This window comes from Furipterus horrens, unplaced genomic scaffold (genome assembly GCF_987537825.1).
Source record: "Furipterus horrens unplaced genomic scaffold, mFurHor1.1.pri manual_scaffold_2, whole genome shotgun sequence".
Lineage (NCBI taxonomy): Eukaryota > Metazoa > Chordata > Mammalia > Chiroptera > Furipteridae > Furipterus > Furipterus horrens.
The window spans coordinates 144,166,939-144,193,329 of record NW_028327172.1 but is presented as its reverse complement, the minus strand read 5'-3'; the positions used below and the strand labels follow the sequence as shown (position 1 = coordinate 144,193,329).

At 38.3% G+C, this 26,391-nt stretch overlaps 1 protein-coding gene across 1 annotated transcript in view; it reads right to left on the bottom strand.

The window, feature by feature from the left end:
* Window positions 1–15,586, bottom strand: part of TMEM236 (transmembrane protein 236) — a 41,602-nt gene extending 26,016 nt beyond the window's left edge. The window contains exon 1 of the mRNA XM_090268024.1: window positions 15,273–15,586. Within this exon, the coding sequence (XP_090124150.1) occupies window positions 15,273–15,529 (257 nt within the window). The 5' untranslated portion in view covers window positions 15,530–15,586. The remainder of the gene's footprint in view (window positions 1–15,272) is intronic.
* Window positions 15,587–26,391: the final 10,805 nt, after the last annotated feature.

The following is a 26,391-nucleotide window of genomic DNA, read 5'->3' as shown; positions in this document are numbered from 1 at the left end:
TCACTTTAAATGTAAATAATTTAAATACTCCAATCAAAAGACTTAGGGTAACTGAATTGATAAGAAAACAAGACACATATACAAGGTCAGTCCAGAAAGTATTCAGCCATGTAATATGAAAAATAGAGACATTTATCGAAGAAGATACAAGATACAAGAAACATTGTACATGGGTGATGACACCTCAGTCCCTTTCAAAGCAGGCACCTTGGGACCTCACACAATTCTCCCAATTGCCATCAGTTGCCCCATCGTATTTTCCTGAATCTCATCAATGGTCTGAAATCTCTTCCCTTTCAAAGATAATTTTAGTTTTTGAAAAAGCCAAAAGTCACAGGGTTCCAAATCTGGGCTGTAGGGGGGCTGAGTCACATGGGTGATTTGATGTTTTTCAAAAAAACTCTATGAGAGATGTGGTGCATGAGTGAGAGCATTATCATAATGAAGTTGTCAAGCACCAGTTGCCCATAGCTGCGGCCTTCTGAATCATCAGTATGGTTCCATGGAGGAATGTTCAAGCTTAATGCAAAATTGGATGCATATTCATTGTTCTGCTTGCTTAGTCATTTTGAATGCAATGGCCACACAGTACACATGCTCACTCAACAGCATCTACCAGCCCCTACTGACTAGTACAATGAAGTCATTGTTTACGCATGCACATTTCAGTCCACTCTCCTTGGCTATCAGGTTGTATCGATGTTGTGCAAACCATCTTGTTATATTAACAATGGCTGGACATTTTCCAGAAAGATCTTGTATATGCTGTTTACAGGTACCCATTTCAGAACAAAAGATACACACAGACTAAAATCTAAAAATTGCAAAAAAATATTTCATGTGCTCTGGCCACATGGCTCAATTGGTTGGGACATCAGTCCATATATCAATAGGTTGCTCATTCAATTCCCAGTCAGGGCACATTCCTAGGTAGTGGGTTCACTCCCTGGTAGGGGCACATATGGTAGTCAACCAACTGATCTTTCTCTCTCACATCGATGTTTCCCTTTCTCTCTTTCCCTTTCTCTCTCTCTAATAGAAACATGTCCTCAGGTGACCATTAAAAAGAACATATTTTACGCAAATGGAATGGAAGAAAAAGCTTGGTTAGCAATACTTATATCTCACAAAACAGACTTTAGAACAAAGGCTATAAAAAGATACAAAGAAGGACACTACATAATGATAAAAAGAGCAATTCAACAAGAGGATATAACCCTTGTAAACATTTATGCACTCAAGATAGGAACACCTAAATATGTAAAGCAAATCTAATGGATATAAAGGGAGAGACTGACAGTAATATAGTCATAGTAGGAGATTTTAACAAACCTATGACATCAATGGATAGATCTTCTAGAAAGAAAATTAACAAGGAAATGGTGGCCTTAAATGGCACACTAGATCAGATGGATTTAATTGATAGCTTCAGAGCATTTTACCCCCAAAACAGTGGAATATACATTCTTTTCAAGAACATTTCTTAGGATAGATGACATGTTAGGACACAACACAAATCTCAATACATTTAAGAAGATTGAAATCATATCAAACATCTTCTCTGACAATAATGATATGAAACTAAAAATCAATCACACACACACACATAAACCCTGAAACACACAAAGACATGGAAGTTAAATAACATGTTACTAAACAATGAATGGGTTAACAATTAGATTAAGGAGAAATTCAAAAGTTACCTTGAAACAAATGAAAATGAGAACACAACAACCTAAAATGTATGGTACACAATGGAAGTAGTCCTAGTAAGAAAATTCATAGCTGTACACACAGCCCTCCTCAGAAAAAGAAAAATCTCAAAGAAACTACCTAACTTTACAATTAAAGGTATTAGAAAAAGAACAAAAAAGCTCAAAGTGAGTAAAAGAAAGGAATTAATAAAAATCAGAGTAGAAATAAATAAGAGTCTAAAGAAATACAAAAGATCAATGAAACCAAGAGCTTGTTCTTTGAAAAGATAAACAAGATTGACAAACCTTTAGCCAGACTCATTAAAAACAAAATAAAACATAGAGCGAACCCAAATAAATAGAATAAGAAATGAAAAAGGAGACATAACAACGTACCACAAAGAAATACAAAGGATTGTAAGAAAATATTATGAATATCTATATGCCAACAAATTGGACAGTCTGAAAAACATGGATAAATTCCAAGAAACATATAATCTTTAAAACTAAATTGCAAAAAAATCAGAAATCTGAATAGACTGATTACAACTAATGAAATTGAAGCAGTAATTAAAAAAAAAAAAAGCTCCCCCAAAAGTCCTGGATCAGATGGCTTTTCAGGTGAATTTTACCGAACATTGAATGAAAAACTAACACTTATTCTTCTCAAACTATTCCAAAAAGTTTAAGAGAAGGGAAGACTCCCAAGCTCATTTTAGGAGGCCATCATTATCTTAATTCCAAAACCAGATAAAACATTACAAAAAGAATTCATATGCCTATTCCCTGGTGAACATGGATGCTAAAATTCTCAATGAGATATTTGCAAACTGTATCCACCAATACATTAAAAAGATCATATACCATGGTCAAATGGGGTTTATTCCAGGGGTGCAAGGTTCATACAATATTCATGAATCAATTAATGTGATACACCACATAAACAAAATAAAGAATAAAATTACATGAGCATATCAATAGATGCAGCAAAAGCATTTGATACAATCCAGCATCCATTTATGATATAAAAAAAAACTCTACAAATTGGGAATCGAAGGAACAAACCATATTTGAAAAACACACAGCCAACATTATACTCAATAGGCAAAAACTAAAAGCATTTCTCCTAAGATCAGGAAAAGACAGGGATGTCTGCCTTCACCACTTATTCAACATAGTACTGGAAGTCCTAGCCACAGCAATCAGATGACAAGAATAAATAAAATGCACCCAAATTGCAAAGGAAGAAGTAAACTGTCATTAACTGCAGATGACTTGATATCATATAGAGAGAACCCTAAAGATTATACCAAAAAGAAAACTACTAGAAGTGATAAAATAAATTTAGTAAAGCAGCAGGATGCAAACTTAATATTCAGAAATCAACTGAATTTTTATACACATAATAATGAACTATCAGAAAGAGAACTAAGAAAACAATCCCATTTACAATTGCATCAAAAAAATAAGATAAAATACCTAGGAATAAATTTAACCATGGAGGTAAAAGACTTGTACTAGGAAAATTATAAAACATCAAAGAAAGAAATTGAAGAGAATACAAATAAGTGGAAGCATATATTGTGTTAATGGATAGGAAGAATTAACATAATTAAAATGTCCATACTACCCAAAGCAATCTATAGGTTCAACACAATTCCTATCAGGACACTGTGGTGTATTTCAGAGAACTAGAACAAATATTCCAAAAATTTAAATGGAATTACAAAAGACCTTGAGTAGCCACAGCAATCTTGAGAAAGAAGAACAAAGTTGGAAAAATCTTGTTACCTTTTATCAGACTATATACTTCAAGGCCATACTAATCAAAACAACATGGAACTGTTATAAAAAGAGACATGTAGATAAATGGAACAGAATAGAGAGCCCACAAATAAACCCATGTCTTTAAGGTCAGTTAATATTTGACATACCATGAGGTAAAGACAGTCTATTCAATAAATGGTGATAGAAAAATTGGACACATACAGAAAAAAAAAAAAAAATAAGAAGAAAGAAAAGAAACTAGACTACCTTCTCATACAATACACAAGAATAAACTCAAAGTGGATTAAAGACTTAAATGTTAGAGTCAACACCATAAAATCCATAGAAGAAACCATAGGCAGTAAAATCTTATACATTTCTCTTAGTAATTTTTTTTTTTTTTTTTTGCTATATCTCCACAGGCTAGGGAAACAAAAGTAAAAGTAAACAAATAGAACTACATCAAACTGAAAAGACAGCTCACTGAATGGGAGAATATATTCATCAATGAAACCTGATAAGAGGTTAATATCAAAAATTTACAAAGAACTTATACAACTCAACACCAAAAAAAGCAAAAAATCCAAATAAAAAATGTGCAAAAGACCTGAACACACACCTCTTCAAAGAGAACATACAGATAGCCAATAGACATATGAAAGGATGGTTAATGTCACTAATCATCAGAAAAATGTTAATTAAAACCACAAGGAGATATCACCTCACATCTGTCAGAATGGCCATCCTCAATAAATCAACAAAGAACAAGTGTTGGTGAGGATGTGGAGAAAAGGGAACCCTCATGCACAGTTGGTGGGAATGCAGACTGGTGCAACCACTGTGGAAAACAATATAGAGTTCCCTCAAAAAATTAAAAATGGAACTGCCTTGTGACCCAGTAATTTCACTTCTGGGGAAAACTCCAAAGAAACTTAAAGAACTACTTTGAAAGGATATATACACCCCTATGTTCATTGCAGCATTACTTACAACGGCCAAGCTATAAAAGCAACCCAAGTGCCCATCAGTAGATTGATGGATAAAAAAGCTGTGGTACATTTATATAATGGAATACCACTTGGCTGTAAAAAAGAAGAAAATCTTACCTTTTATGACAGCATGGATGGACCTGGAGAGTATTATGCTAAGTAAAATAAGCCATTCAGAAAAGGCAAGAACCATATGATCTCACTTTTATGTGAAATCTAATGAACAAAATAAACTCACAAACAAAATAGAAACAGACTCATAGATACAGAGAACAGACTGACAGCTGTTTGAGGGGATGGAGGTTGGGGGCCTGGGCAAAGAAGGTGAAGGGATTAAGCAAAAACAAAACTCATAGACAGGGACTACAGTGGTTCCCAGAGGGCAAAGGGGGGTGGGGTGGGAGAGACAGAATAAGGTAAAGGGGGTCAAATATACGGTGACAGAGGAGATTTGACTTTGGGTGATGAACACACAAAACAATATACATATGATCTCTTATGGAATTGTACACTTGAAACATATATAATTTTTAACCAATGTCCCCCCAATAAATTCAATTTTAAAAATCTAAAAGACACTATATCATGATATGACATAATCTAAGGGATATGAATAAATCTATGTAATAAAATTACTGGTCCCGCTAATACCTCTATAGCTTTATCAACATTCAAAAAAAAGAAATGCTAGCTTTCAATTTGAAGTTAGGAAAAAAAATAATAAAACTTGTTTCTTAGCTCAGTTCAAGAATGTCATGATGCTAGAGAATGTCTGGAACATAATAGGAATTCAATAAATACTAATGAAACAAACAATCATTAATAAATAAATACTAATCCAAATCTCTAGAAATAATGATAACCTATATTTGAAAATTTTGATTTACTGCTAACATATGTTTATAACTTATTAATGAGCATTATGAATTGAATTCTGTTCCCTGAGAAATGTATGTTGTAAATCCCAAACCTTAGTACCTCATAGTGTAACCTTATTTGGAAACAGAGTTTTTAAAGAGGTAATAAGTTAAAATGAAGCCATTAAGGGGCCCCTAATTCAAAATGACTGATGTCCTTATAAAAAGGGGAAATTTGGAGAAAGATATACACAGAGAAAAGATAGATGAAGAAACACAGAAAGACGCCACATAAAGATGAAGGCAGAGATCAGTCATGGTGATGTATCTACAAGCCAAGGAACGCTAAAGAGGGCCAGCAAAACAACAGAAGCTAGGAGAAAGGCCTGGACCAGACTCTCCCTCACAGCCCTCAGATGGACCGACTCTGCCAACACCTCGAGCTCAGACTTCCAGCCTCCAGAACTGGGAGACAATGCATTTTGTTGCTTAAGTCACCCAGTGAGAAGTACTTTGTTGGCAGATGCAGGAAACTAACACAGAGCCTGCTTTAGGGAAGCAGGGTACTGCTGTAACAAATAACTAAAATGTGGAAGTGGCTTTGGAAATAAGTGATGGGTAGTATCAAAGAGTAGGAAGATGCAAGATAGAAAAAGGTTAGATCGCCTAGAAGAGACTGTTAGTGGGGATCCTTATGAGAGTATGAAAGAAAAGAGGAGAGCTGCAGAGAAAACCTCTCTCCCCCGAAAGAATACACATATTGTGAATAGATGTTCCTGAAAATATGAATGTTAAAGGTGCTCCTGGTGAGGTATCATATAGAAATAAAAATGATGTTATTGGTAACTGGGGGGAAAGAGATCCCTTTTATAAGTGGGCAGAAACCTTGGCTGAATTGTATTCTGTGGGGTAAAAAGTAGAACTTCTAAGCAATGAATTCAGGTCTTTAGCTGAGGAGATTTCTAAGTGAAGTGTTAAATGTACTGCCTGGTTTCTCCTTGCTGATTACAGTAAACTGCAAAAGGAAAGAGATAAATTGAAGAAATTATTAAGAAAAAAAAAGCCAGAACTTGAAGATTTGGAAAATTCTCAGCCTATCCATATTGTAAAAAATGAGAGAGTATGTTCTAGAGAGAAAACTAAGGGGGTGGTTGGTGAATCCAATTAACCACCTCAGCAGAAACCCCCCCCCAGGTTGCACTGAAGAGGGCCAGAGAGGGGAGGAAATGAAGGAAGGCTGTCAGCCTTCTGGGATTCAATAGGCAGGAAATAGGCTGATGGACATATTTGGATGCAAATATGGCTTATGCTTCAAGGAAAAGGAAGAATGACTCTGATGGTGTTTCAGAGGTCCCAGATGTGCCAGGGCCATCACCAAGGGGGTCCAGAGGTTCCCTCTTTGACTCCAAAAGGCAAGGCTGCAGCCCATGGCCAAGGGGGGTGAAGCCCCCATCCTGATGAGCCCAGAGGACAGAGCATCCGGTCACAGTGAATTCACAGCCTTAAAATTTAATGAAATTTGCCCTATTGGCTTTCAGATTTGCTTGGGACCCATGAACCCCTTTTTCCTTCCAATTTCTCCCTTTTGGAATGGGATGTCTGTGCTATGCCAGTCCCACATGGCATATCTGAGAAGCAAATAACTCATTGCCTTGTTTCATGGCTTTATAGACAGAGAGGAATTTTTGCCCCAGGATGAATCATACCCCGAGTCTCACCCAAAACTGATTAGGATGGCTTAGACAATGAGGTTAGGTGAGATTTTTTATTTAAGAGTTGATGCTGGAATGATTAAAACATTTGGAGATGTTGGAATGGAGTAAATGCTATCTCACACATGGGAAGAATATGAATTTGTTGTGTCTGGGGGGGGGGTGGCAAAAGGCAGGCTGTTATCAGTTGAATTGTCTCCAAAAAAAACATATTAAAGTTCCAACCCAAAGCACTTCAGAATGTGACTGTATTTGGAAATAGGGTCATTTCAGAGGTAATAAGTTAAAATGAAGCCATAATAGCAGGCCCTTATCCAACATGACGGGTGTCTTTATAAAAGGAAAGATTTGGAAATAGCCATGCCAAAAAGAAGACCATGTGAGGAGCCACAGGAGAGGGACATGTGAATGTGAAGGCAGAGCTCCATCAGGTGATACACCTACAAGCCAAGGGATGCCAATGAGGGGAGAGGCCTGGAACTAATTCTCCATCAGGGACCTCAGAAAGAACCAACTTTGACAACACTTTGATCTCAGACTTCCAGCCTCCAGAACTGGGAAATAATAAATAAATTTCTGTTGTTTAAGCCTCCAAGTCTGTGGTACTTCATAACAACAATCATAGGAAACCAATCCAAAGAGTAATAGCATTTATGTTAGAAATATCATAGACATTTCTTTCAAGATGTACTCAAGCTGAAACTAAAACAGGACTGAAACCACAGGACAGATTGGCTGAAGAGAAGGACATGTGGGCTTGGTGTAACTGCCAATGAAAGGCTGAGTTAGGGCACTAGCTCTGTGTACATCTGTAGTAAATTGTCAAGAAGAAGGACTCTCCCATGATCAGGCCTATGAAGAAAGACCTGTGCTCAGCCATAGTGAGTTTAATATTCCTGTTTGTGCAGCAAGAATTCTTGCCCTGAGATTTATCACACAGGAAGCATGGTGAGTGGAAAGGTTGGGTGGTAACTTGGGAAACCACTCCACTCAGAAAATCACAAAGGTTCTCTTTTACCTAAACCATTAAGTCAAAGATTCCTCCCTGCCTTTCAAGGCTTCCCACAAGGTGACCTTCACTCTGCAACATAAAACAATAGCACTCTGACTTTACACTCACCACAGGAAACTTGCTATGCCAAGTTCTGTAGAAAAGCGTTTTACAGACATTACTCAAACCCCACAACATCTCTCTGTGTTGGGGCATCATCCCTATTTTACAGATGAAGAAAGTGATAATGAAGTTTTGATTAATTTGCCCAAGATCCCATAGCTAGGTGAAAGATGAGTTTTAATCCAGGTCTTTCTGATGCCAAAACTCACCTTCCTACATACTCTGCAATCTGTCCAGGCGATTTCTCTCTACTCCCCCCTTTCTCAGCACATTGGTCTTCTTATTCCTATATCAGCTCATTACTCAGACTCATCACCCACTCTGGAATGTCTTCCTGCTCCCAACTTGGCTCAAATCCAGCTTTCCTTGTGAGAATTTCTCTTACTACTCCAAAGCACAGTGCTCTCTTAATAACCCTGAATCCACACACATCTACTGAATACCTGCTGAGTGCAGGGCATCGTGTGGTGGGGCTGATGGGGTGAGATAGAGAGTAGGAAAAGTGAATCAAAAAGGGCATCTGGGTGGCTCAGTTTGTTAGAGCGTCCTCTCATGCACCAAAAGGGATTTGATCCCCCTTTGGGGCATGTATGGGAGGCAACTGATAGATGTTTCTCTCTCACACCAGTGTTTTCTCTCTCTCTCTCTCTCTCTCTCTCTCTCTCTCTCTCTCTCTCTCTCTCTCTCTCTCTCTCTCTCTCCACCCCTCCCCACCTTCTTTCTCTCCAAAATCCAAATGTATCCTCAGGTAAAGATTTTTTTTTTTTTTTTAGGGGCACCTTCCTCACTATTAGTGCAAAATTCTTATGACTCTTCTCTGGGCTCATCAAGGACTTGTGGCAGTCACATACTGTTTAGTGGTTTAGTGTATATTGTTTTACATTACTTGCCAATATTTTCATGTGTAACTGTGCAGTCTCCACAGCTGACTACAAGCTCCCTGTGGAAGGAGACGATACCTAATGTGTATTCAGGTATTCCCCAACAGTAGCCTGGGAATAAAGAATCTTTGCAAGGGGGTGGTTTGGAAAAATAGATAGAAGTCAGAGAATGGAGAATCTTGAATGCCAGGCAGTCAACAACTATTCAGTAAATGTTTATTAAAAGGGGGACTGAGTGAATGAGAAATAGGAACTGCAAGTTCAGATAGGCCAGTTCACAGCTCTTCTAACACACCCTGAGAGTGGACCAGTGGATCACTGTCAACCTGGAGGATTTCTAGAAAAACTGTCCCATCAAATACATTCCTAGTAATTCTGGGAGAAGAGGAAGATATATGTGTTTATCTCATCTGCAGAGGACACAAAATTAAATGGGACAGCAAGCATTTTGAATGACACAATCAGGATTTAGAAGATTGCCATTGATTAAAAACATGACTAAAATCCATGAATGATATTGAATAGGGATAAGAGTATATTATTGAATTTGGGTTTAACAAATAGTTCAAGTATTCACCCACTGTCCTATTTATGTAAACTGTGTGAGTCCCACACTCTGTTTTAAGGATAAACACACATGTAAGACACACTCTGGCTTTAAGGCATGTACAGGCTATGTAGTTGCTTAGTCATAAGATGAGGAAATTGTGCACGGAGAACAAGTTTTCCAAGGAATTTTAGTCAATCACACCCTCAGTTATGAAACAAGGAACACAGCTACCACTGAAGTCAATACATTGCATCAAGAGCTAAAGTCAATAGCTGCATCAAGAGGACATCAGGGTATCATGAGGTCACATCCAGACACTAACAAGCCACCCATCATCCCAAAGAGACCTCCAAAAGGGAAAGGTTGATGACACCTGGACCCTGAAGAAGAGAAGAATTAGCAGACTGTGATGAGATGTGGTTGAGATGACAGAGTGATAGGCTATTCCAAATATCTGAAAAGCTTATATATATACAGTGAGCTCAGAGAAGTCAGCCAGGAGATAGAATTTTGGGAATCATTATGCAAGTGGCAGTTTCTATTATCAGAGCCAATGAGAGTGCTTGAAAAATAATGAAAAAGGATAATCAAGGGGCACTGGATAGTGCTGCTGGCCATGGCCAAATTCACAGGCAAACACAGGGTAGAGGACCTGCAGCCTACAAAAAAAAAAAAAAATGGGGAGGAAGTCACATGGTGGCAGATTTTATTTCAACACAGGGAAATAAGAAAGACTGTGCTCATAAGTAGAGACAAATATAGTGAATTTCCTTTAAAATCAGAGGTCAGCTGTCTATCTGCATTGTGAGAAATAGTATAGCAGAAAAACTCTAAGGCGCCATCCAGATTTAGGAATCTGTGGTACATGTATTGTCAACACTGAATTGTACAAGTAAGGGAAGAGTAGATCTTTCAGGGGTGGAACTGACATGCAGAAAACATTTTCCAAGGAGCTTATTTACTCTGAATAAGGATGTCACAGGAAAGGGGGAGTGGAGAAAAGTAAAGGACAAGAACACCTGTTGGTGAAGGTGACCCAGGCCCCAGCATTAATTAATACAATGCTCTTCATGCTTCCTTGAACAAAACAACCAGGACAATGATGTGACAACGCACTGGAACTGAAGGAAATTTGGGGAGCCACGTCCGTGTGAGGCAGCTCTGGAAAGAAGGGCCTAACTAGAGTGAGAAGTGTCACGGAGAACCAAGAGCTGAGGCAAGAGCGATGAAAGAGGAAGAGTTAATGGAATCTGATGATTTATTGTGTAGGCTGGGGAAAAAAATGCAGAAGTAATTATACTCTGGCAGATTTACTGCATATGGAGGAGGGGCAAGGAAGAGAAAGCCTGTAATCAGGTACCATACAATTACTGCTACTGAGTATTTAAGAGGATGACAGATCAACTGAGAGAAATGGCAGTGATCTGGGAAGAAGTAACTAATAAGCAACAGTGTTTATTTAGTCCATGGTAATCTATGATGACGTTCTCAGAGGTGCTGAAAAGAGCAAGCTCTATTTCCTTGAGGTTAGCCAGTCTTCCCAGCAGTGCCCAGATGTTACTGGTGTCGTGCCTACCACTGTGTGTGCTGCTGTGGAACAGTAAGGTGCTCTGGAGACAGACTCCCTGGGGTCAGTGTTGGCTCCAGTACTCACTGGCTATGTGGTCTTTTAACCTCTGTGCCCCATCTTCCTCTTTTGTAAAATGGGCACTGTAAGTGTTCTTACATATAAGGTTATAGAATTAATTACGATAATACAAGCAATGTGTTGACAACGATGCTTGGTACATAGTAACTGCTCAATAAATATTTGCTCTTATTTTACTATGACTACAACTACTATTACTATTACTACCACTACCTTAAATAAATCAACAGCAAAATCTCATCAGATATGTTAAGGACTTCAGCAAGGTAAAATGTAGTATAAAATGTGGAGTCTTTGAAACTTGGCCCTGCTCAGGATTCCAGACACCTCAGGTCTGAAGTAATTAAACTGTGAAAGACTTGAGAGAATTCCTGAAATTTAACCCTGGGTCCCACAGTAGCGTGGGAATCCTGACAAGCCCTCCAGTATTATCATGTCCTGAGGGACCCTCGTCTCAGAGGTCTGCAGCAGTTTCTGGCTAGCCTTACTCAATGGTTTCACGCATTCACCGTTATTACATGAAAGGATTTCTTAGTTATTGGGATATACCATTCAGTCTGTATATACATAGCTTTTCTTCATTCCCCAAACCATCTCCCTAGTCTGCTATGAATTATGACAGGCATTCCTGAAAAGGAACAGTCATTCTAAAAGAATGAGGAAGTGTTTGACAAGAATAAAGGAACATTGGGTTAAAGTTCAGACCCTGCTGTGTATCTTCAGCTCTCTGACATTGTTTCCTCCTACATAAAAATGGAAATTACATCTGTTTGGTCAACCTCACAACACTGGTATGCGGGTCAAATGAAAAAGTGAAATATAAAAGCATTGTATATATGCAGAACACCTTAAAACAGGGGTATCCCCCCTTAGGAAATGGGCTACACAGCAGGAGGTGAGTTTGAATGTAATGTGCTTGAATCATCCTGAAACTGTCCCCCTTCCCTAAAATTGTCTTCCTAGAAACACTGTCCCTGGTGCCAAAAAGGTTGGGGACTGCTGCCTTAGAAGATATTTATGATGTCACTCTACTGGCCCTAATATTCTCAAAGGAAAAGAAATACCTGTAAGATTCTCCAAACTTGAAGAGTATTGCTTAAATAGCATATAATTTTCTTCCATTTAACCAGCTTTATCATCACTTTCACCACTTCTCAGAGTCATTCTGAGGATTAAACAAGATCATATTTGAAGTGGAAACACTTAGTTCAGCCTGGGGTAATAACATTATCATTCACTTAGGTGCCAGGCACTACACTCAGAACTAATGTGAATAATCTTACTCAGTTTACCAAAGCAAAACTCCAATGAAGAAACTAGGCTGTCCTGTTTTGATCATGAGAAAACTAAAATTCAAAGAATTTAAATAACTCACACAAGGTGTCACAGTCCATGCCAAAGCTGGAATTTGAACTCAAGTCTGCACCTCTCAGCTGTACTTCCAGGGCACACCCTTTACTGGCTGGTGACTCACTCTGTTCTGAAACCAAACTCATAGGCTCATGAAGCCAATGTAGACCTGTGGGGAGGTTCTCAAATAGGCCCATCAACAATATAGCTGTGAATGCTAAGGATCTATGAAATTTCACATAAATAACTATTTATTCTTCAAAAAATAATTTATATTTCTAATACCTACTTTCTCTAGTAGCAATTATTTTTGCATCATCTACAGCTAGCAATTAAGATATATGATATACTCTATATCACCACATATATTAAAATATCCAAATTTACACTTTTGGGAATCATACATAAAATCCAAATATACACCTTTGGGGGAAATGTATGCTAACGACACTAAAAGGATCAAATTTTTCTTGAAACACTCTTGACATTCAAAGTCAGAAAGAATAAAGAAGTTTCATGAGACACAGGAAATATCACAGAATCAGACCAATCTGCACTCATCAATCCCAGTTCCACCCTTACGAAATTTATCACTTGATGGAGTTAATCATTTCTTTGAGTTTCTATTTCTTCATCTATAAAATGAGAACACTAGCACATAACTTACTAGGTTGTCGTCAAGTTCAAATGCAATAATACAGAATGCATGAAACTCCTAAAATAGTGCTTAATAGTTATTTCTTCTCTTCTGTGCCAGGAAGATGGCACTCATGCCATGAGGCCATGAGGGAATAGTTTTACAGTTTCACTGAAATTATAGATAACCTGTCATATATCTAAAACTATTTAGAACATTTATGGTCAGCCACATCCACAAGCAGAAAGGAAAGAGCAAAAGAGTATTTCCCAAAAGAAATTACTGAAAGATGTAATTGTTGAGACAGCCCAGGACACCTTAATACAAAGGGACAACCTGAACCAGATGTATGAAAGAATACATGTGCACTGGGGAGTAGACGTGAAACTTACTCTCTTCCTTATTCGCAATTGCCAAGAGCCTGGGACCTTCAAAGAGGCAGGTTAGTGTCACAATTATGGAGTTAGAGGGGCCTAGGTCCAGAGTCTGGCCCTTCCTCTCACTAGTTAACTGACTGGGGAAGTTGCATAACTATCTAATCATCAGTTTCCTCTTCCAAGTAATAATGACAAATTTATGAAAATACCTATTGCATGATGTGGTATAGGATGAAATGAAGTTCATATATAAATTTCTTAGCACATAAGTGAGCAGTAAAGAAACAATTATAGCTTAATGATAATGATGATAGGTGATATGGGAAGCTTTGCTGCATTAATAATATTAAGTACCTGGGATCTTAGGAATTTGAACCAATATAAGAGAGAGAAGGAGAGGGAGAGAGAGAGGAAGAGAAAGCTGCTTCCAGGGCTGCCACGGCCAATTTCCTATTGGTTTACTCCAATCGTCATTTGAACCTTCCACCATTCCCTCAAACCTCCCTGGCCCAGCCAGGAGAGGCAGACAGTCAAAGCAACTCCCATGGGCTATGAGGAATGGAGGGCCCAGCTCAGCTCCAAACCCAGCCCTTAGGTGACCTAGAGGCTTTGGGTCAAGGTTTGGAAAACCCCTAAACCACACTGATAAAAGCAGTGCCAACCGAATGGTTTATTTCCCAAAACCCCTCAGGAGCTCTGCCCACAGGGAACTAGAAGTCTCCTAGCAAGTATGATTCTTGAGGCCACCTTGGTATCAGTATTTCAAAAGCACTTCATTAACTCCGCACCCCAGCTCTCCCCTTCTGCACCCTCCCAACAGTGTTTCTAGCTATATCTGTATTTATTTTCACATTTCTACCCTTGATTATGTTAAAATTCACAGCTCCTTGCTTTTCAAATGCATTCTATGCTGTTCAACTTTTAAATAAAAGATCAGAATGAAAGAAAATTTAAGTTATCAAAGAAAACATAGAAATCCCAGATGAGTAAGAATCAGATCTGAAGATCTAAAAAGAGAAATATATTAGTATCTGAGATTATTTGCTCTTAATAGCTTTACATGGGTGAATACATTCCTTACCTAAATTGTCAGTTAAATCAATATTAAATCTTAATTTATTTAAAATATTTTGTATTATTATTGAAGTACTTCTGCCTCCCCCCACCAGGGGAACAGAATTTATCAATATAGTAAAGTATTATTTTTTAATCTAATTAAAGGACCCAGTTGCCTAAAAAAATCTCACTTGGTTAATGGTCAAAGGATGCCTGAGACCTGTAAAACATGCAACAAAGCATTTAAAAATAAACATTACTTAAGCTTTATAAAAAATTAAAATTCTATATTATAACCTGTGATTGTGATTTCTGTAAATTATCTGTGATAACTTTATGCAATAGAGTGTAAAAAGGAAATAGGTCCAACATTTACTACTCAAGGTATCATGGATTTATGCTAGCTCCTATTTTCTGAACACCTGTAACTAATTATTTTCAGCCAGTAAAAATGACCCTACAAAAATATGGAAGATAAGATACTATAATATCAATACATTTATAGAAACAGTGATCGTCATTTCTCCTTAATCTTACATTATGCACATTTCCGCTATGCTAACACCTTTACACACAGTACACGAGAAAGTATCTTTGCAAGCATCCAAGGGTCTCCCTACTAAAGAATTCTTTTACTTACCATCCTTTAATTTTTTTTGAAAGATGATGTTTCTTGTACAAGATAACTTTTATGGGAACCCAAAGCAATAGACTCACTGAAGCCACATAGGCAATAGAACAGGAAACGATCAGCCAATAATGAGTTGTTTCTGCTCTGTTCCTTGTTGTTTGATAGGCAGTGGCAAACTGTTCCATAGTCACAAGCGTGGGGATGGAGAAAGCAGCAAGCTCAAGAAGCTCAAATACCACAAGCTTGATTATCCTCCCAGAAGCCATCCCGAGGAAATGTGGCTGCTGAGACCAGATGCTCCCTTCTGACTGTCAGCAGCGTATGGACACAGATACTGAACTAGGATCAAGTTCCTTGTACTCAGATCACGAACCAATGACTTTTTATTATTTTATTGACCCTCATATGGTTCAATGATTTTCCAACTTAACAACCAAGGTCTCTTAAAGAAGCAGAGCTGTTGTGGAAGTGATCGCCTAATGTGTTTGCATATCCGTTATTAGTAGTCAAATAAACTTCAGAACATACATTGAGGCATTGTTAGAAAGAGGCCTTTTAATATAGGTTTTATTGCTAGTTTGAGCACCAAAAAATGTTTATGTAATATTTAACACTTTGTAAGTAGAATCATTGCAAGAATATAACTTTAAAGTTAAAGGGGAACTTAACCTCCTGTAATTTTATATCTAAGCACATTCAGACAAAGCATAATATCTAAAACCTGAGTCTTCAACTTGGAAAAAAACCCTCACTTCTCTTCAGTGTGCTTGAAAAGGGAGCTTGGATTTACTTTGCCAACTTTCTTCCTGGTACTTGATTGTTTATTTGTTCTTACACAGTAATTGCTATGTAACACAGACTGACATTTTTATTTTGCTAGTCAGGAAACTAACATGGCAATATTAGAAATCTGTTATCAGGATTCGTACTAAATTAAGAGCTATCTACATCTAGCGCCAAAGCATATCAAATACTTGAAACACAACAATCGTTTCCATGAATATCCTTCCTTAGCACCTGTGATGAGCACTTTACTAGGCGTTGGGGTGTGAGGATGAATGAGTGACGACAGAAGGTTCCTGCCATGAAACTGGTCACAGTCCACAGGAGGAAACAAGCCTATGAGCAACAAAAAATAACTGAGGTCAGAATTATAACCTAAATGCTATGGTGACACAGAAGAGAACTTCCTCTCTGGGCTGTGGGAAGGGGAGGGAATGTTAAGAATGAGGATTATGGATGGCAGGTATCAGGGCGTCAGTGACATTTCAGGCAGTAAAAAGAAGCAAGGGGAGTCTGGAATGGGTTACAGAGTCTAGTGAGGCATGTGGCAACAGGGGAAGGTAGTGTTAGAAAAGTCAGCTGGGGTTGGAATGTAAACATCCCTGGTGACTGTGGTGGAGGAGGGGGAGATGAGGGAGGGGGAGGGAGGGTATAGGGGAATAAATGGTGAGGGACAGAGACTTGACTCAGAAGGATGAATATACAATACAATATAAAGATGATGTATTATAGAATTGTACACCTGAAACCTAGTTTTACTAACCAATGTCACCCCAATAAATTCAATAAAAAGAAAAGTAATTATTGATTAGTAAAACTTACTAATGCCATTTAATTAAATTTTTTTGGCTGTTTTGTAGTTCCTTTTTTCCTCTCTTGCTATATCTTCCTTTATGAATAAATAATTTTCTGTAATGAAAAAATAATGTAAATGTCCCATGAAGGATTTGGGGTGTATATGTAAATATGTGCAACTTTTTCAGAACAGAGGAGTCCCTTAATCATCTGGAAAGGAGAGTGAGTGCAGGTGTGGAGGAAGGACAGGAACAACACTAATCTGGAGGCAGGAAGTGAGCTGGGAGCCACAGAGGCACCTGGGTGAGAGATGAGAGCCTGTCTATGGCAAATGGAGCGGGAGTGATGAGTCCTGCTCCACAGGCTTGCTGTGCAGATGGCTTCCCTGTACCTGCTGTCACACTGGGGCCAGCTAGCATTTCTCTAGGCTCCTCTCTCCCAAGGCCCTCTGCAGGAGTGGCCCTGTACTGTCTGGCTCTCCAGGTGAACCCAGGATTCTGGTGATGGCTGTGAGAAATAATACCTCCTCCCTCCCCTACTGCAGGGTAATTAGCCGGATGGTTCTCCTCAAGCTATTTATTGTAGTTTTTCACTTGAACCTGAAGTTGAATTCACTGAAGTTTAGCAGAAGTCCTCTCAATGAAAGACTGAAAGACGAGACTTGAAAGAATGGTGACAAGAATGTGGACGGATGGGACAGAAAGCCCTGTGAGCAGTGGTTCTGTGGCCAAATATTTCTAACATCATGTAATTCACATCAATTCTCTATATCATCCCTAACAAAATTTTTTGTTTAAAAGATAGTAGATACAAATTATATGTTAACCTCTGAACCCTTTACCTTGAGTCATCAGATGCTATGTTGTATTACAATTTCTTGTACAAATTTTGTGTATTAATAGGAATTGTGACCTGATTATTTGAAGACAGTTGTTAAATAAAAGTACCCCAGCTCCAGGGAAAAGAAACCTTGCCCAGGTCTATAATTACATGTTATTAAATGCTAACATTTTATTTCCATGTATGGGAATTTACAACTGACACTCACTTTACATTTTTTTACTTATCCTTTTCCTCTGGTTCCTAATCTCTCCCCACCTTCAGCTTCCAAGACCGTGTGCACCAAGAGGGTGAGCACTCCTGTGGTGAGGCCTGCAGCTCCCTGGAGAAGGGGCTGCTGTGAAAACCAGCTGTGCTTTCTCTGAGCACGAGGAAACTTGTGAGTCTCACTCTCTGTCCACAGTGAGCCCAACCCCTTGTAAAGGGAAGAGTGTGTTAACATGGTTCATTGAACACTTATTGTGTGCAAGTCATCGTAGACACACAGCCCGTAATGACTTCCACTCTGGTTGGGGAGATGTCACAAATGTGCAGGTAAGACCTGAGAACATTTAAGAAGTGAGCTGGGCAGGTTAGGTCTGTAAAAGTGCTGTCCTGCCCACAGTCATAGATCCCCTTTCTGCAGCCACATCTGGATGAACAGGCTCTGGGCCACAGAATGTCCAGACGCCTAAGTATGGCCTGGCAAAAACTGGGCCAATCACTTTCTCACCCTTAGGAATTTGAACTCAGAAACATGGGGAGAATTTGATAAGTGGAATTAAAAGGAGGCCATGATTTTAATCCAGTCAGGATTAGAGCAGCCCAAACTGTCTGTCCTAGAACCACTCCTAGCAAGTCACTGACGCTCAGTAACTACTTGCTGAGTGAATGAATGAACAAATGAATGAGTGAACAAATGGAAGCCAAATGATGAAGAAATATGAGTTGTTGAGTACGAAGCCAATACAGACTGAAAAACCGCTGGAAGAAGTCAACAGGGGAATGCAAGCACACCGAGAAAGACCAGTCCCTCAGTTGAACTTCCCAGTTCATGAGTATTCTTACAAAATGGGACCTTTGTTCTTTGTAACCAAAAGGGCTTGAGTATAAGACAAAAGAATATGCTTATGAGCAGGGGCCAAGTATCATATAGAAATAATATGTAAAACTACTGAATGATTCAGAGGAGAGGACAGAAAAAAAGAAATAAAAGAAGAGTTATCAGCGAAGGCCCCTTGGAGGAGATGAATTTCAGCATGTATTGATTTTTCTGTTGACTCAAAACAATATCTATCTATTGCTACAGCATCTTCTCTGTATCATATAATGACATTTCCTTTGAAAAATAGTCCTAAGGATGTTCATGATGTAGTGAGTTGGGAAGAGGGCTGGCAGAGAGAAGCAAGTGGCCGATGCTATGCATAACAATATAAATGACACAATCTCATTTTCACTTTAAAATATAGTTGCAGTTTTAAATGCAAATTAAAAATCCAGAAAGACACTCATCAAACTCTTAATAGTGCTGACCCTGGTGAATGGGTGAGGTGGAGTGGAGGGGTTTTTCACTTTTATTTATTGATATCTGTATAGTTGCAATATTTCACAGGCAAAAAATTAGAAAATAATTTTAGACTAATATAAATCAATTAAACAAGGCAATTCCAGCTGAATAAAAATTTAGTGTTCTATTTTTTTTTTTTTTATCTTTCCTTTACTAATTTGTTTTCCCTAACCCCTCAGTAGAAGCAAAGTAAACAATCCCACTTCCCCTCTATCGCTTTAAGGACAATACTAGTGAAGTAGACTAGAGGCAAGCAAAAGACAGGGGGAGGCCTGGGCGTTTGGTGTGGAATTTGATTGCCTTCTACTAATCTCATGAGGAGAGTGTGAAAAAGTACAGCCTTCATCCTCCAGTCCACAATTTAAGGCCTTTGTGAATCCTTTCCTTGCTCTCCTCCTCCCAGCAGAACTGAACACTCTCTCCTTTGTGTCAAAACACCTGTTCACTAGTCTGTGTTCATTCAGACTTCTATTGCAGCACCTCCCTACCTGTGCTGTTCACGCCTGGGTCCCCTACAAAACCCAAAGCTCTTTGAAGGTAGAGAATATCTGCTTTTATCTTTGTATCATCATGTCCCAGCACCATGCCTGCGGAAGGAAAGAATAAACAGATGAAGGGAAAGAGAAGGGGAGGGCAGCAGGGGAGATGTGTGAGGCTTTGAAAACGGCTCACTCATCTTTTATTCCCCAGGAATGCTGTCCCTCACACTGACCTTCAGAAGGAGAAATCATGTACCACTTGCCGCAGCACAGTCCGTTCTCTCACGGGCTTCGGTTTCCTTGTGTGGCCCTCGTTACAGCCTTCATTCTCCATCTTCCACAGTCGTGGCTTCTTGTTTCTAGCAAAGGGAGAAAAGAAGCCCCTGAGGACTGCAGTTTCTTAATCTCATCATGCATGTTAGGAAAAGACTGTACACCCCTCGGCAAGTACTCACAAAGACTTTACAGGTCCCAGTGTTAGAGTATCTTTCCCAGCTTTTCTCACTCATGTACCCTCCAAAAGGCATATTCAATAATGGATTGAACCATTAACGAAGGAGGCCGGTGAGGACTGTCTGGTATTTATTTGCCTGGGCCAGGGCACAGCCTTGAATTATTTCAGAGTCCTCAGTCTTTCTAACGTGTCCTTTGTCTACATTATCCTTAACAGACTGGGAGGCAAGGAAGTTTTCTTCACGAGGGATAAAGGAATTAGCTAGCTTGGCAAAGAAAAAAAACGCCATTAGCGATTATTCCAACATTAAGCTACCAGGAGAAACTAATGCCGGATCCCAAACATGGAGAAAAAGGCAAAGACAGATGAGGGAGGGTTTAAAATCACCTAACCTTCAGCTGGGACCAGTTTATGCCAATCCTGATTCTTTTCCTTCTAAGCCCCCTGATGAATCTGTCCTGCAATTACACCACCAGTAACTGGAAGGACATGAAGGGGGACATTTCCAAACCACCCAAATTCTTTACTTGGATTCATCCAAGACTGATTCAGAAAACTGTGCCCCCTAGTCTGCTCTTTAATGCTGGGTTTAACGACTTCCTGGTAGGAAACAGATTTGGTTTTCTGAAGCTGGGTCTGTGGTGGAAATACTGAGTCTTGTGGTTAGAACTCACTTCCATGTAGGAGTGTTGATGCAGTGGTTTTTATTTTAGTAAGCAGAAGATATCATGCTGTCCAGGGGAACACCTGTTCTCCACACTTCCAACTGTCATTTCCTTCCTGCAGGCAGGAAGTCAAAATTGAAAATCTCTTAAATTGTTAGTAAGACCATTTGTAATCTCAAGGTTTGTTCATTGTTTTCTGTGCAGAGTCTGTGAAACACAATGTACAAACTGCCAGGAATGTTCTGGCATATCTGTGGTTTGTTTCCTGCCATCAGAGGAGGTCGATGTGCAAAGAGGCAGGAGCCGGTGGCGCGAACCCACTCTGTGGATCCAGCCGGATCTGTGGAGAGCCTGGGGAGGAGGTGAGAGCGTGTCCCCGGGCCTCATTTACTGATTACTTATAACTTCCAAAATACATGTCATATTCTCACAAGCAGGTGCCACCAAATAAATCACCTGAAGTGAATTCAGTGAGATTGCTTCAACATTTCATAATGTTATGTTATCATAGTCCAAACTACACTAAATTTGTATTATGGAAAAAATATATAATTCCATCTCTCTGGCTATTAAATAAACAAATTTATAAAAGCAACGGTTTCACTTTTGGAACCCTTTTAATATCCAGTATTTATCTAATGACTCTATTCTTGAAATTAACAAAATGTAGAGAATGTTCTTACTTTTTAAAAATAATAATGCTCCGTTATATGTTTTTCTGTTGCAACTGTCCAGATCTCAAAATGAAAGGAAGAACGAAAGAAAGAAGGGAAGAAAGAAAGAATCAAGACTTCCCATCCCACTACATAGCCATCATACAAATTATGTGTAGTGGCGTATGACTAAATCAGAGCTAAGAATTAAAAATAGAATTTTAAAGGGAGAATTTAAGATCTTGCTTTTCAGCATTGTCATCAATTTCGCTCAAAAAACTCTTATTTAAAAAGACATAGAATATTAAGGAAAAGAGGAAGTGACTGCGTTCTTTACAACGGTTCTCAGATTTTATTTTTCAAGAGACTACAATAATTTGAGTTGATTTTCCAATATTCCAAAGTAACAACTTTAAGCAAGAGATAAAACCTATATAAATGTACATAAAAGTTTTAATTGTGTACATTCACCCCAAAGTTCACAAAAATTATTTAACCTAAATTTCCCAAACCTTAACTGTTATAAAATTGATATGTTTGCTGCTCTTCAACTTTTTCCTTGCTTATGGTAAAATAACTTGAAATTAGTAGTCATCCCCATATTCTACAAAGCATGCAGAAATGACAGCTATCCAGTTCTTTGGTTAATGTAGATAAAATAGTTTCCAAATGGTTTACCTAAATGCAGTGCTCTCTGACTCCACTGGGTGGTGCAGGTTTTGCTTTAATCACAGTTTTTAAGTGGCTATTTTAAAAGATATTGTGGGTTTGGAATCTCCTAGCCTAAATTACCCTTTTTAAAATTTAGACTAGAAAGGTATATGAGTGACATATCTTCTTATACTACATATATTAGACCCATTTTGTTTTACAAACATTTAATAAGTAAGTCAACTTATCTCTTCTCTGGCTAAAGGCCCCCAGTGGCTTCCCTCTCATTTAGAGTAAAAGCCCAAGGCTGCACTGGAATTTTCAAGACCCTACACAATCTCTCCCCCACCACCTCTCTCTCCAGCTATATGTCCTGTCACTCTCACTGTCCTCCTCAATATTCTTCACAGACACCTTCACACACATATTCTTTACCCCAGCCTTTGCTCTGGTTGCTCAGTTCCCCAGCTAGCCAAAAAGCCAACTACCTCACTTTCTTTAGGGCTTTATGTAACCACAATTTCTCAGTGAGACTGCTTTTCCAAAATTTCAATACACCCTCCTCCTCAATTTCCTAGCCTTCTCCCTGCTTTATTTTTCTTCTTATTACTTAACAAGAATATAATGCTTATTTGATGTATTTATTACATTAATTGTTGCTTCTCCAACTAGAACATAAGTTTCTTTAGGGTGGGAATTTTGCCAGTTCTGATTTCTGTTATATACTCATGCCTAGACTAGTGCTTGGCACATAATAAGATCTCAATAAATATTTGCTGACTGAATGAGTGACAGAGTGAATTCACAAATGAACTGAGTGGACTCCTTCTCATAGCTACTATGCTAATGCTGGGGTTAAAAAGGTGACCAAGACATTCTCTCTGCCTTTACAGGCTTATAGTCTAGTTGAAGAGAGATATTTCCATTATAATTTCAATAGAAGCACAATGAGAGATGTATGCTCAGTCATTATGGAAGTAAAGAAGCAAGGTATATGGTCAACCTAGAGGTTCAGGTAAAGTGTCCTGAGCAAAAAAAAAGGCACATTTGCTGTGCTCAAGACACTAGTCTAAGTAGACAAATGTAATATTCATATGCAATAATCAAAATGAAATTTAAAAATATCTTAAGACAAATGAAAATAAAAACATGACATACTAGCCCTGACTGGTGTGGCTCAGTGGATCGAGCACAGACCAGGAACCAAAGGGTAGCCAGTTCAAATCCCAGTCAGGGCACATGCCTGGGTTGTAGCCCAGGTCCCCAGTTGCGGGCATGTGAGAGGAAATCACACATTGATGTTTCTCTCCCGCTCTTTCTCCCTTCCTTTCCCTCTAGAAATAAATAAAATAAAGTAAAATAAAATAGAACTTGACATACTAAAGCGTACGGAATACAGCAAATACAGCAATAGAAGGGGAGTCTGTATAGATAAAAACTACATTTTAAAAAATCCCAAAGAGACAACCTAACTTTACACCTCAATTAACTAGAAAAAGAAAATAAGCTCAAAGTTAGCAGAAGAAAGGATAAAATGAAGATTAGAGAAGAACTAGATGAAATAAAGAATAGAAAAACAACTAACACTGACAAAGATAAGAGGTTTTTTTGAAAAGATGAGCAAAATTAACAAAACCTTAGCTAGACTTACTTTGAAAAAAACCTGAGAAGACTCAAATAAATAAAATCAGAAATGAGAGGAGATTTTATAATTGATGCCACGGTGGGGGTGGGGGGGGGTATCATAAGGGACTGTTAGGAACAACTATATAACAACAAATCAGACAGTTTAGGAGAAAAAGATAAATTCCTAGGAATGTAAAGCTTAACAAGACTAAATTAAGAAGAAATAGAAAGACTGAAAGATCAATAACAAATGAGACTGAGTCAATAATTTAGCATGTCCCAACAAAGGAAACCCCAGGACCAGATGGCCCCATTGGTGACTCCTATCAAACATTTAAACAGAATACCAATCTTCTTAAACTCTTCCAAAAAATATAAAAGGGAACACTTTCAAACTCATTTTAGGAGGTGAATATTATTACCCTGATATCAACACCAGACAAAAATACTACGAGAAAAGAAAACTACAGGCCAATATCTCTGATGAGCATGGATGTAAAAGTCCTCAACAAGATATTAACAAACTTAATTTGACAGCACCTTGAAAGGATTATACACCATGACCAAGTAGAATTCATCCTTGGGATGCAAGAATGGTTCGATATACACAAATCATTCAATGTGACACATCACATTAACAGAATGAAAGGTAAAAATCACATGATCATTTCAATAAATGAAGAACAAAGCATTTGATAAAATTTAGTACCTTGTCATGATACTTGCCCTCAAAAAAAGTATCGAATGAATTTTCCTCAACTCAATAATGGCCACATATGAAAAGCGTATAGCTAACATTGTCCTCAGTGGAGAAAAACCAAAATCTCTCCCCTTAAAATCTGAAACAAAACAACACTTGTTAGGATGGTGTATATATATATGCACACATATATGTATATGTATGTTGGTTAGGGTGGATACAGAGAAATTGGAACAACCCACTTCTAGGTATATATTCAAATGAATTGAAATTGGGATCTTTTAAGAGGTACGTGACTCCCATATTCATTGCAGCATGATTCATAACAACCAAGATATGAAAACATCCCAAATGTTCATAAGAGATGAATGGATATAGAAATTGTGGTATATACAAACAGTGGAATATTAATCAACCTTAAAAAAAAAAGGAAATCCTACTACTTGCAACAATACGGCTGGACTTGGAAGAAATGCCAAGTTGAATTAAGTCAGTCATAGGACAGATACTGCATATTCCTCTCCCATGAGGCCTCTAAAATAGTCAAATGTATAGAAGTAGAAAATGGTGTTTATCAGGGGATGGAATTAGGTAAGAGGAGGTGTTGTTCAATGGGTGTAAAGTTACAGTTATATATATATGAGTACGTTCTAGAGAGCTGCTGTACTGCATTGTGCCAATAGTCAACAAGTATTGTACACTCAAAAATTTGTTAAGAGGCTAGATCTCATGTTAGATATGCTTACTAAAAAAACAAAACACAAGAAAACTTTTGGGAGTGACTGATATATTTATTAACTGTGGTGATGGTAACAGGAGAGTGTACCTGTATCCAAACTCACAAAATTATATATATTGTGTGCAATTTCTATACTCCAATTATAACTTCAATAAGGCTGGAAAAAATTTTTGCTCCAAACATTGAAATGACTGAATACTATATCAAACTTCCCAGTTGCAAGCAATATTAGTCCCTACATCTTCTTATGTACTTAATATATTACTAAATTCTACCTTGTGCTCTACTTTTAAATGTACACATTTAATTTCCTCACACAGTTATTACCTCCTTAAAGGCAGTGACAGTAGCTTGCTGTGTTGCGGGGACCCCACCACCAACCCTAGTTTTGATGATTCACTAGGAGGACCCACAGGGCTCAGCATACTGTATTCATGGCTACGGTTTATTACAGAAAAAGGAGTCAACACAAAATCAGCAAAGGTAAAGTCCACAGGTAAAGTCCAGGGGAATCCAGGTATAAGCTTCCAAGAGTCTTCCCCTGGTAGAGTGACACAGGATGAGTTTACTTTCCCTAGCAACATGTGTGACATGTGTCACATGTTGTTGACCAGGAAATATTACTACACTTCAAAGCTGGGGCTTTTATTGGGGCTGATCACGTGGGCACTCTTTCTGTCATGTAACCCAATTCCAGACTCCCAGAAGGAAAGCGGGTGTTCAGCATAAAGCACATCTTTTGTGCAAACAGTTTGGGCACAGTGAACCACTTTTATCACTGCTGGGAATGGTGGGAACCCTCCCCAAATTCAAGTTCCCAAATGCCAGCCAAGGGCCAACCTCATAAACAGGACTCAAAAGACAGCATTCAGGCCTGCTACGTATGCTCTTTCCTGCCCACTGAGTCACTGTTAGAACCACCAGTGCTCACACATCTGATGAATTCCATTTTCAGCTTCATGCTATTGCGAAAATGAGACAATGGGAATCAAAGAAATAAAGTGTCATAGTTGTAAAGAATTATGCTTACATGTTAAAAATGCTGGCGTGTGTTTTTAAAAACTGCATGTCTTGCCACTTCATGAATTATGTTGTTTTTCCTATATTACTTAAGCTTGGATAAACCAATTTCATATATTTAGCTAATCACCATACTAAACACAGAAGTAAACCAAACTTAGTGGTTAAATCATTACT